General features: G+C 29.5%; 2 protein-coding genes and 1 long non-coding RNA gene across 4 annotated transcripts; 2 read left to right on the top strand and 1 right to left on the bottom strand.

Moving 5' to 3' along the window:
- The first annotated feature begins 332 nt into the window (after positions 1-332).
- LOC128667959 (uncharacterized) lies at positions 333-5,185 on the top strand. The gene is made up of 2 exons (XR_008403843.1): positions 333-1,740; positions 1,802-5,185. It is a non-coding gene; the product is annotated as an uncharacterized LOC128667959 (long non-coding RNA).
- Positions 5,186-6,875: 1,690 nt separating this feature from the next.
- On the top strand, positions 6,876-9,446 carry LOC103574321 (ADP-ribosylation factor GTPase-activating protein 1). 2 transcript variants are annotated; one of them, XM_008553737.3, is made up of 8 exons: positions 6,877-7,385; positions 7,518-7,799; positions 7,864-8,141; positions 8,229-8,343; positions 8,414-8,503; positions 8,596-8,655; positions 8,792-9,009; positions 9,087-9,446. In XM_008553737.3, the coding sequence occupies exons 1-8, from the start codon at positions 7,326-7,328 to the stop codon at positions 9,328-9,330; spliced, it is 1,347 nt and encodes a 448-aa protein (XP_008551959.1). In that variant the 5' UTR covers positions 6,877-7,325; the 3' UTR covers positions 9,331-9,446. The 2 variants fall into 2 exon arrangements, with proteins under 2 accessions (XP_008551960.1, XP_008551959.1); XM_008553738.3 differs by lacking the exon at positions 8,596-8,655 and having other exon boundaries at positions 6,876-7,385.
- A 101-nt stretch (positions 9,447-9,547) lies between these two features.
- Positions 9,548-10,862, bottom strand: LOC103574322 (uncharacterized). Its single transcript, XM_008553739.3, has 2 exons — positions 10,022-10,862; positions 9,548-9,954 (listed from the first exon to the last, which is right to left on the bottom strand). The coding sequence occupies exons 1-2, from the start codon at positions 10,393-10,395 to the stop codon at positions 9,732-9,734; spliced, it is 597 nt and encodes a 198-aa protein (XP_008551961.1). The 5' UTR covers positions 10,396-10,862; the 3' UTR covers positions 9,548-9,731.
- Between the last annotated feature and the right edge of the window lie 2,348 nt (positions 10,863-13,210).

Genomic DNA, 13,210 nt, shown 5'->3' on the forward strand with positions numbered 1-13,210 from the left:
TATAGTGACATACATAGGTATTCAAAAATAATAAAGAACCAACTGTTGGAAATATGTAAAAAATATGTACGAATGAAGAAAATTTTTATTAGGTTGGCAGCATTCTCATAATAATTTTGTGCAACCAGTGCAAAAATAAATAATTATCGGACAAATAAAAAATTATATCGAACATTGATAGACAAAGAACAAACAATTAAATTGTTTATAGAAAAATTTTTAAAATTAATTTTAGGTGCCAAGTTCGGTCTCAATGATCAGTGCTACCAATTGTTTTTTTTTTTTTTTTTTTCGTAAGCATAAAAAACGGTGTTATGTCCTGGGAGGTTACTAGGATCGGAGCTGACGCCACCTCCTGGACAGTGGGCAGTTCGTTGTCACGCGGGACCAAATTTTGAATTTGAAAACAGTGGATAAATTTATTGTTTACTACGATGATGATGATTATGATTGTTATTTAATGAAATAATTAAACTATGATTAAGGATAGATGTAATTGATAAAATAACTTTTATCTGAAGACTGAATTTTATTATAAAGTATGGATAAAACTTGATCAGTAATAACAGTTGTATTCGTAAAGAGTTCTCGGAGAGAAGTGAAGTTACATCAGACGGCAGAGAGATCTCGGACCTTCACTCTCCAACTTCTCCCCACTACTCTCATGTTCACACTCATGCTTATATGTATATATTCTTATATATCTATGTTCTTTACTAAATATTATACTTATACATTTATACTTTCTACTAATTCAAATTTGGGATATAAGCTTACACATATACGTTCTTCACTTTATCCATTCTACAACTTCTTATTACTTATTCTATTTATATGTACTTAGATACAATCTTCCAGTTAAATATTCTAGGCTATCAGAGGTGTATTCCTCCATAATTATTCTATATTTAATTATTTAGTACGATTGACATTACTATTTACTGTGAAACATTATTATAATTAATATAATGCTATATTTCTATATTTTCTTTAATTTATTTATTATACGCGTCACTCTTTATTTAATATTAACAGTAATAGTTAAATTCTGGTGAGACATGGTTTTCATTAGTAAGTAACATTTATTAATTATATATTTTCTTTTCTTACTTGTTGATAGAATATGTATTTGTTTATAACCATATTGACGGTTAACTTTAGAACAAGGACCTATTCATGATTTTTATGCGTATGTTTTGTTTAGGTTTTAAGTATCGGATGACAGGAAACGTTCCAAGACCACTCAACCTGTATTTATATTTCTCTGAATACAAAATAAAGGTTTATCTATCTATTTATTTAAACTTTCTTATAATAAAAATATATAATTTAATGAGTATGTGCCACGACGATTTATCATTTAAATTATTGACTCAATATTGTTAAGACGCAATAAGTGTTGTAAGAAATTAATATATAATTTCAAATGGAATTCAAATGCGCGCTTCTTATATATCTCAAGTTTACTAATTAATTAACAGGTGGAGGCACCTGAGGCTGTTGAGGACATAACACCTCCCCCGTTAATGAAAATTCGACATATCGTTCGTCGAATTTTTCTCTCATATATACACATGTATATAACGATATATAATAATAGCTGAAGCTAATTCTGAATGAAATATAAATTCTGCAAGACAATTACCTATATAAATAATACCATTACCGGTTGTTAAATCGTGGTCGCACATTTACATTACAAGTTACAAAAATAATCATTTTTATGATTTAAAACTAACAGTAAATATTAACTCAGGTTACGCACAATATTTATATTACACAAGAATACATATTTTTTAAGGGTGAGCAGCACTAACCGGATGTTCGAATTTATTTTTCTAATTACGTTTGGAATAATTACGTCACTTGAATGATGAAAACCTTCAAAAAAAAAGTTTATCTTAAACATTTTTCGGAAGCTATAAAATTTTTGTAATAAGAATTGATCAATAAATTCAAAGAAAAGTAAAATTTAAAAACTCGTTTAGTACGGCCCAGCCTTATCATTGAGGTCACGGTGTTTACATTTTAGCAAGAGTTTAATCCAGACTATGAAGTATTATACGGATCAACAAGGTAATTTAATTTTGTAGAGTCTTTTGACGAATTTAAAGAAAATTTGATTAAAGTTATACTCGGAAATTCTTATCACTTATGTTATATTATTCCAGATATATTAATTTCAACTTGTTTGTATGTACGACTTGGTATGTTATGGGGTGAATTAGGTAGCTACATTTCATTATTCCAGGTTTCAGTAATTTTATAAGGGTCTATATAGTTACGATCAAGTTCGTTGGTTTTCGCGTCATTTGCCAAAAATACCCAATTTCCTTAAGAAAACTTATTAGGGTTTACCCGACAGTCACAATATTCCTTTGATTTGAATGTAGCTCTGTCTGGATTTTCAGCAGCTTTTTAATTGTGTTACTTGACTTATAATCGGCAGACTAGAAATTACACAACAAGTAAGATTGATTTTCTGATTCTTTTCGTCAGCCGTTCAGGGTTTTTAGGGTTCTTGTCAGGTTCATCGTCTGAGGAATAAACGTCATTTAACATCGGTTCAGGAAAAGTATCATTATCATTAAAAGAATTGGCAGGGAGGTTGGTTTGAACCGGATATAAGAAAACTAGATATTTATGACTACAAACATTTGTTGCTGATTCCGGAATATTTAAATATAAACTAGTTTCACTTCTTTTAGATAACTTTAATGTTAGTACTTAAGCATGCATTTCTATAATGTCTCTTTCATTTTCACACATTTCAGGCGAGGACGTCCTCTCTGGCATCTCATGCATGGGGGACTCAAACCCCCACACGACATCCGAGCTCGGTACAACAACTGCTGGGTGGTCCAACCACCCAAGGGACAGGGCTAATAAACCCCTCTGAAGAGGGCTGCCACTCATCCAACAACTCGTCTCCCTGGGAAGAGAGTACTGTCCTCGTTCGAGTCTCGCTTTCCGCCTCAACGTCAGGTCGGCGAGTCGTCGGGAAGGCATCTCTATCCTTCAGATATGTGCACAACGTGCCAAGGGTGGCCATAAACTTGCTGTTTACGCCACTATATTTGGAGGGGGTTGTCCAACAACCCCAGGGAGTCGATGCCATAATTTTTTTTTCACACTCTCTTTTTTTTTTATCTTATTCTGTTTTTATCCATGCTAATACTCAACCTACTATTTCCTATGAGTTTATCCTCAAGAAGCGGTTTCCCAAGCTTTGTGTTCTAAATCAATAATATATTAAGTAATTTTATGTCAATGGGGTTTCGAGAGAGCGCATCAACATTAGCGTTCAATCGACCTTCCCTATAATTGACTTCATATTCATATTTCCGTACTTCAGCAACCGATGTAGGAGTTAAGATATAGGAATTTTTATTCTATGAGCTCACACCAATGATTTATGATCTGTGACTTTCAGGAGTTCAGGGGCAGAGTAGTAGGAAGGTATTTTCTAATGTCTTCTGGCTGAGAATCGCACCGAGGGCATAAAAAGAAGTGTTTGTTGTCGTGACGAAAAGTTTTGAAAGTGGGGGAACTGGAGAATAAATTAATATCAACTTATAATTAATATCAGAATCTATCGTGAATTAAAATTTCTCCAAATTAAGTAGTTCATCACTATTAATAGTTATACACGGTGAGGTAATATGCTTGTTGTTGTGAGTTTTTATGGAAGCGTCATTTTGAATAAGTTTTGTTTCATTTGGTCTTCTGTGTGGGCTGTATTGTCAGTTTGTTGGTCGTTGTATGCATTGAAATTTTGGTTTGATGTTGTGTTATTTTCTCTAACCCAAGTAAACCTATTTTTGCAGATTTGTGCGAAATGACCAGGCTTAGAACATATTGAACAAATTACGTTCATGGAGTTATTACAGTCTTTTTGTAATGTCCTCGTCCTCCACAAGAAAAACAAATAATCGAATTACGGTCAAGTCGTCTTATATTGTCATTGTTATGTGTCTGAGTTACCCGTACAGTAGCCTGGTTATTAGTTGATGATTCCTGTGGCAGTCTGTTATTGTTATGATTTCTTCTATCTCCATAATGATTGTTCGCAAATTTGATATGATTTTGGGAACTACTAATGGAATATTGGCTGGAGTAAGGATTATTACTACAGTGGGAATGTATTTTAAAAAGTGAATTTTTTTTGTTCCAATTCTTTTTCTAATTCTACGGCAAGATCTACTGCTCGCGACAGAGTAAGAGGTTTTTGACTAGCAGCCCACAATCCTAACTCTCCCCTAAGACCCCGTACAAAGCTATCTCGAGCTCCTTCTTGGGTACTAGCTAATAACCCGGTTCGTATTTCACCCGAATGCTTATCCATAATTACTTCTGACGTTCCTTGAACGATTTCGTTGATTCTAGTAACGTAATCTACGATGGTTTCACCATCCTTTTAATAAATATTCGAAAGTAACGACTGCCATTGAGATAGAGTTCTACTCGGCACTAAAGCTCTTTTAAGATTTCCCAAAATCCCTTCAAATGCTAATCCCGATTGATTTGAAATATATTTGCTGGCTTTACCCAATATACGAGATTTTATCAACTGAGTTAAATACAATTTACCAGATGGATGTATTAGATTTAAGGTTTGATTACAAAGTTCAATAAAATTATTAACTGGCATATTTTCTCCATTGAATACGGGTATAAGGTTTATAGCGTCTTTGATACTCAAAAATTGGGAATTACTTGTATGAACTAGATTATTGGTAGCATAATTGTGCTCATTATTTCCGTAGCCCGCGAGTACCGGTTCAATTGGTACGCGATTCGAATTATGAACTGGAGTAGCTGGAATGCTAGGGGTTATAGAAGGAGAGATGGTGGAAAAATTGTCATTATTAGTGTTCTGAATGTCAATAGAACTAATCACCACTTCAGTGCTCGCGTCCGAAATGTGTTCGCCTGTAGTCACTAAATTAGACATTTTCGCCTCAAATCATGTTAATGCTTCTATAGTCTTGATTCTATTTGATTACTATATTTAATATATTAAGGAAATACTATATCAAATTACAGTTGAACTTTTAATTATAATTATTAAGATTATGGAATTGTAAATAATACAAAATATTATAATGTGTACTTATTTCGACTGAAACTTATGTCTGATAGCAATTTAAAAGTGTTAAATATCAAATAATCGTCAAATTTCATACATGAATAGTTATAGAATTTCCTTTAAAACAAAATGCCTTTAGTTTTGATATAAAATAATACTTCATAGAATGACTTACAGGTTGCAGAATTAATACAAATAAAATACCTTAAAAAAGAAAATAATCACTTTTCACTTTTCACTCGCGAAATTGCCCTTATTAAAATCGCACTACATAATTTCACTTCACTAATATCTTCTGTCAGCATGAAGTTTCCTCCTAGATGACCCTTCGCAGTTGAATTGACCCTCTGGAATTGGAAGATCGCCGATAAACTTACTGGAACGCCGGAACAGATGCAGAATAATACACTCGATGATGCTTTTGAATTTCAAAACGCTGATGGACCAATCAGGATTTTCCAGAACGCTGTTGAATCTCCAGATTTGCGTTGAACCCAATTGGTGTGACTATCCCACCGCTGTCACCAGTTGTTATGTCCTGGGAGGTTACTAGGATCGGAGCTGACGCCACCTCCTGGACAGTGGGCAGTTCGTTGTCACGCGGGACCAAATTTTGAATTTGAAAACAGTGGATAAATTTATTGTTTACTACGATGATGATGATTATGATTGTTATTTAATGAAATAATTAAACTATGATTAAGGATAGATGTAATTGATAAAATAACTTTTATCTGAAGACTGAATTTTATTATAAAGTATGGATAAAACTTGATCAGTAATAACAGTTGTATTCGTAAAGAGTTCTCGGAGAGAAGTGAAGTTACATCAGACGGCAGAGAGATCTCGGACCTTCACTCTCCAACTTCTCCCCACTACTCTCATGTTCACACTCATGCTTATATGTATATATTCTTATATATCTATGTTCTTTACTAAATATTATACTTATACATTTATACTTTCTACTAATTCAAATTTGGGATATAAGCTTACACATATACGTTCTTCACTTTATCCATTCTACAACTTCTTATTACTTATTCTATTTATATGTACTTAGATACAATCTTCCAGTTAAATATTCTAGGCTATCAGAGGTGTATTCCTCCATAATTATTCTATATTTAATTATTTAGTACGATTGACATTACTATTTACTGTGAAACATTATTATAATTAATATAATGCTATATTTCTATATTTTCTTTAATTTATTTATTATACGCGTCACTCTTTATTTAATATTAACAGTAATAGTTAAATTCTGGTGAGACATGGTTTTCATTAGTAAGTAACATTTATTAATTATATATTTTCTTTTCTTACTTGTTGATAGAATATGTATTTGTTTATAACCATATTGACGGTTAACTTTAGAACAAGGACCTATTCATGATTTTTATGCGTATGTTTTGTTTAGGTTTTAAGTATCGGATGACAGGAAACGTTCCAAGACCACTCAACCTGTATTTATATTTCTCTGAATACAAAATAAAGGTTTATCTATCTATTTATTTAAACTTTCTTATAATAAAAATATATAATTTAATGAGTATGTGCCACGACGATTTATCATTTAAATTATTGACTCAATATTGTTAAGACGCAATAAGTGTTGTAAGAAATTAATATATAATTTCAAATGGAATTCAAATGCGCGCTTCTTATATATCTCAAGTTTACTAATTAATTAACAGGTGGAGGCACCTGAGGCTGTTGAGGACATAACAACGGCACCAGTGGGGACTTGCTTTATTTCCTTGAAAACCACAGTCGTTTACGACATCTACTGGTAACTTTTGCTAAAAAAAAATAAATGCACACGTCTTGACGTGGAAGATAAAATAATAAAATAAATGATAATATTAATAATAGTAAAATAAATTGTCTCTTGTGCCTACGTATATATATCATGTATTGATAAAAAAACAAATGGCTAATAAATAAATATAAAAAAGTATAGAAAATAGTTTTGATTTAAGTAGAGTTGTTTGTACTTTGTTATATAGTTATATAGTTATATAGATACATTATAAGTAGATGCTGCTGATTGCTCTTGGTTTTCTTAGTTTTAATCGATTGTCGTGGACATCGTAGATAATTGGAGTTGATTGGTCTGCCTCCTTGTAACGTTTAAACAAACTGGTTGTGACATTTGGCATTATATGCTAATAAAATTGTTAATTTTTATAAACTCAATAATAATATACAACATATTGTTATTTTAAATAAAATGGCAAGTCCTCGAACACGCCGAGCTTTGGGAGAATTAAAACCTCAGAATGAAAATAATGTAAGAATTTAATAACTATTATAGTAAATTAATAAAAATAAAAATAAAAGCTGCAGCAGCAGTAGCAAATATTTTTTTTTAGTATTAACTATTTTAATTTTTATAAATTAATAATAATATTTTTATTTACAGAAATGTTTTGAATGTGGTGCTCATAATCCCCAATGGGTTTCCGTAACATATGGGATATGGATTTGCTTAGAGTGTTCTGGCAAACATCGTGGTCTTGGTGTTCATCTTTCATTCGTACGGTCAATATCAATGGACAAATGGAAAGATACTGAATTGGAAAAAATGAAAGTTGGTGGAAATAAAAAAGCACGTGAATTTTTCGAATCACAATCTGATTGGGAAGATTCGATGCCAATTAATAAAAAGTATAATACTAAAGCAGCTGCTTTATATCGTGATAAGGTAATTGAAAATAATTTTTTTATCTTCAAATCAAAAATTATTATTATTATTATTATTATTTTAGATTGCTACGTTAGCGAGAGGTGAATTTTGGAGTATTGATAAAGCCAATGTTAAAGATTTTTTACCATCATATTCAGATCATAATAGTAACGATACTAACTATTCATACTCTTCATGTGGTGGTGGTAGTGTTGGTGGTTCTTCGTCATCTTCATCTTATCAACAAGATATAAATAATGCCAGTTTATATCAGCAAAATAATTTCAATTCATCGGCATTTAAATCACAAACAGAATCATTTTTTGCACGAGTTCAAAATGAAAATGCCGGTAGACCAGAGTTAGTAAATATATTGTTAATATACATTTTCTATAATAATAATAATAATAATAATAATAATAACAATAATAATAATAACAATAATAGGAATATTCCACCGAATCAAGGTGGTAAGTATGGTGGATTTGGATATCAAATGGAAACACCGCCTAAAAGTACATCTCAAGAATTTTTTGATACTGCTGTTTCTTCGTTAGCCAGTGTAATTATTTAAACAAACTTTAATTTTTATAAATTACATTATTGGTTTTTATTATAATCATGTATTGTAGGGATGGTCAATATTTTCATCATCAGCGACCAAAATAGCAAGTAAAGCCACTGAAAATGCTATAAAAATTGGTGGTATGGCTACACAAAAGGTATGTAATTATATTTATAATTAATTTAAAAAGCTGTCAAGTTTTATTTTATTTTATTATTTGCTTTTATTATTATTTTATTATTAAATTAGGTACGTGATGGTACTTTATTAGAAGATGTAACTACTCAAGTTAATAGTTTAGCTACTAAGGTATTATATGATGTTTTTAGTTTTCAGATATATATATATATATATATATTTTGATTTATTAATTAATAAACAATAAAAATTTACTAACTAACTGATTTCAATATTTTTTAATAATGCCAATACTTTTAATAAATAGGTAGGAGATATAGGACGTCGTGGGTGGGGTGATATTTCTGGTACAAATTCATCAACCTCGTCATCTTCATCATTATCACAATTACAATCACAATCACAATATCAATATCATCAATCAAATGATGAATATCAAAATGCAAAATCTGATAGTTATCAAAATAGCTATCAAAATTCATACTCTAATGAAAAGTCTTCCTTAATGTCAAATTCAAGTAACAAGTAAATATTTAATATAATATATTAATTTAACTTAATTAGTTTTTATTATATTTCCTAATTATTTAATTATTTACAAGTGGTGGTGGATCGAGTAATTCATCAATACAAGACTGGGATTGGGATAATTCACAGCGAAATTCCGAGATTCTTACAGAAACTAAATCAGCAGCAATACGTAAAACTAAAGATAAAAAAATAATTAAAAGCAAAGAGTCATCGTTGATTGATTTTGATAGTAAAAATGACGATAATAGTTTTAAAGTTAAAAAAACAGCAACGTCTAAAGCTGAAGAAGATGCTTGGGAAATATTGAAAAATTAATAATAATCATAATAATCGTTAAATAGTTTAATTATCCAAGAATAATTTAAGTAATATTAATGTAAAACACTTAATTGTTGTATTCATTTATATAATAATAATAATTATTATTATTATTACAAGTAGTAATTAATAATGGAAAATTGGTTTATTATTATTTTATTATAAATAAGTGAAAGAACGAATTAATTAAATAATTTTATAACTGTATATAAAAATTTAAACCTTAAAAAATATATATATATATATATCAATTATCACATTTAAATTGTTTAATTGCAATTATTAAAAAGTGGTAAAAATTATTAAGTATTGTTAAATATTATATAATAATAAATAAAATATTAATCTTAAACAAAATTTCTTTTCCCTTTTCTTTTTCTTTACTTTTATTTTATTTATTAATAAAGATTATTTGAAGATTTAACTCGTGAATTAGAATATACTTTTCGTGTTCTAATTTGTTCTAATCGTTCGACATATTCACAAACTTGTTTTTCACAACTTGGCCAAATATCATGTGTTATTTTATTTAATACATAAAATAATGTTTCAACGGTCATCTGTGTTATATCAACAGGCGGTTGTCCCAATGTTGTACGATGTAATAAATCATACAATGATCTGAAATAATAATAATAATAATAATAATAACAATTATTATTAGTATAACAATAATAAAATATATTACCTAAAATCACAACCAGCAGATTGTTCAGGAGTTGGATGATTTTCAAATATTGATATAAATTTAAATGCTTCAGGTATCATGGTGTCAGTGCTATCAAAAAATCCCGAATTTAACCACTCGTCTAATTGTACTTTTTTTACAGTTGAATTTTTTTTAGCCGCCAAATGTAATTTATTAATCATTGTTCTAACAGCAGCTAATGATTTATAAGGAAATTCTTTAGCAATATTATCAATATCTGTATAACCATATTTTTTTAATGCTCTAAGTAAAATTGATTTCTCTTGTTGGTCCCACAATTTACGATTTTTATTACTTTCTATTGTTGATCTTTTACCTCGATTTTTATTTTTGTTTTTGTTATTACCACTCATATTTTATTATTGATTTATTAAATAAATTCAAAAAAGTATCAGTAATCTGCAGCATCTGCAGTAACGGCTAACGCAGGTTAACGGCAGCAAACGGCAGTAGGGTGCCATCATTTTGTCCTAACAACCAGTTCTTTCGAGTCGAAAAGTATTTCGATTGAATATTATTCCCGGTATAGCTAAGAGCCAAATGATGTTAATAATGACTGTATTTATTGCTAGTGGATGTTTGAGACAGATTTGTATTTAGTCAGTTGCATTTAATGTTGTTTCCTTTGAATACAGATGGCTGATAGTAACAGTACGAGATGGTGACTTAGTAATGTAGAAAGATGTCAAATTATGAACAGTTGTACATCGAACTGATGTTATGTATTTGCATACAGTGATTAAGTCGGACATAAAATATTACATGTGTATTTGTTGCTATCATAAAAAATAGTCACTAATCTATTAAAGCAACGATAATTTAATGCATTAGTATTTTATACTTTTTTTAAAATGAGTCAAAATAATTGAGAGCAGTTTGCTTATAATGCCAGTTGAATTTTTGTCTAGCCTTATTTAAGTTTACAATAATTTCGAGTCAGCGATTGTATGTTGCCAACATACTTGGTAGCATCAAAAGTTGTAGCAAGTAGAGGTTTATACTCGTGCGATTTAGTGCTAGCAGTATATTATACCAAATTAACTTTATACTATAGTATACAGCGGTACCAACTTTTTTAATTTTTATATCTCTGAAGGTAAAGTAGATCTCGAAAGGTAACTCTAACATTATACGCGGATAGGGATCGGAATAAGAAAATTTAAATTCATATAAAATTTCTATTAAAACATTTATTAATAAAAATAAAGACATTAAAATTTACGACTATCATTAAAGATTGTTATTTTGATAACTGTATTTTATATTTTCTTAAAAATAGATAATTTAATTAACATATTTTTTAATAATTTAAAATATTTTATTGTGATAATATAATTTTTACTTTATTTGAAAAATTTAATTATTTACACATAAGTTACATAACAAAAAAATAATAGTTAATTGAAAAAAAGAAAATTATAAATTATAAAGTAATTAATTTACTTATTATATCAATATTGTTTAAATAAAATATTAGTCTTCACTTTCTATCCATAAATAATAAATAAATTATTTAAAGAAAAAAAAAAATTCGGCAACAAAATGCCCAACATTATTAAAAAAATTTACTTAAATCATTCCTTTAACGATACAAAAAAATAAAATAAATTTCACAAAGTGTAACATTTTAATTTCTTAAATTATTCGATTTGGCGTGAAATACGCTAGAATTGAACACTCTCCAAAAAAAGTCTCTTATCGCTTTTTGATACATCCATTCTTTTAAAAATTATTTAAGCTTGATGTCTAATTTATATTAAATTTTCAGATGTTTTAACTTTTCCGGCGAAACTATCAGACTTATTACAAAATATAATGAAACTTTCTTTGTAGACAATTTTATACTCTAAGAACTATTTCTAATGAAGTTCTTCGGATTCCGCATTGTTTTCTATTTCTTTTTATTTTAATGTCAAGCACGTAAAATATAGTTTTCTGTTCGATTTTAAAAGCTTGGCATAAAAACGAAAATAACTAGGAAACAATGCGGAATTCGAAAAAACTTTATTGGAAATAATTTGTAAGGCATAGAATTGTCTACAAAAAATGTCCCGTGATATTTTGTGATAAATCTGATAGTTTCGCTAAAAAAATGACAAAATTCTGAAAATTTAATTTAAATTCGACTCTACGCTCAAATAACTTTCGAATAATTGGATTTATAAAAAAAAATGATAGATTACTTTTTTTGTATAGCATTCAATTCTCAACAAAATTATGTCTGCAGATTTTTCCTACGGCGGATTGTTAGCTAGTAGGACTACACATCTAAATCAGCATAACCGGTTAAAAAATTTAACTAGGCTAATTAGCTGGCTCGCTCGTCAGCTTAGCTAATTTAACAGATTAACTTCATTAGCTTGTTTAAGCAGCCAAAAGCTTCACCGGTTAACTCAAATTCCCATGGCTTATTAGCTAAGAGTTATCTTAGAAAATCTATTGGAAATACATTAACCGGTGAAGCATTTGGCTGCTCAGCCAAGCTAATTAAGTTAACCGGTTAAATTAGCTAAGCTGATGAGCTAGCCAGCTAAGTAAGCTACTTAACTTTTTTAACCGGTTATGCTGGTTTAGACGTACAGCCCTATTATCAAATTATGAAAATCAGAAGACGGGAGTAGTATATTACACAACTAGGGAAGTAAAGTAAGAAATGCCTCAGATCACATGTTTGTTGACCTCGGCTTCGCCTCCGGGCGGAAAGCCTCAACTTTCGTCCCGCTATGCAAAGCGAAGTTGCCGCTTTCCGCCTCCGTCGACGAGAAAAATAGTATACACTCCTCGGGAAGTAAATAAGAAAGCCTCAGATCACATGTTTGTTGACCTCGGCTTCGCCTCGTCCAACAATTACAATGACACTATAAAAAAGAAATACTTACAATTACACAAAGATAAATAAATAATTAATCATTTTTTCAATATTACTTTTCTATCTAAGTAGAAGATTTTTAATGAATATTTATATTTGAATCTAACGGCTAATAATTTTACAAGGCCGATGACATGCATTGAGAATACGGTAACATTTTGGATTAGAGTAAAAAATTATTAGTGCAAAGAAAATATTTTTTATATTTTTTATTTATTACTGTATAAAATATTGTAAAATACAAATACGTTAATTTTATACATCAATGTGATTAATACCACTTTTTTTTTGTTTATAGA

This window comes from Microplitis demolitor, chromosome 6 (genome assembly GCF_026212275.2).
Source record: "Microplitis demolitor isolate Queensland-Clemson2020A chromosome 6, iyMicDemo2.1a, whole genome shotgun sequence".
NCBI lineage: Eukaryota > Metazoa > Arthropoda > Insecta > Hymenoptera > Braconidae > Microplitis > Microplitis demolitor.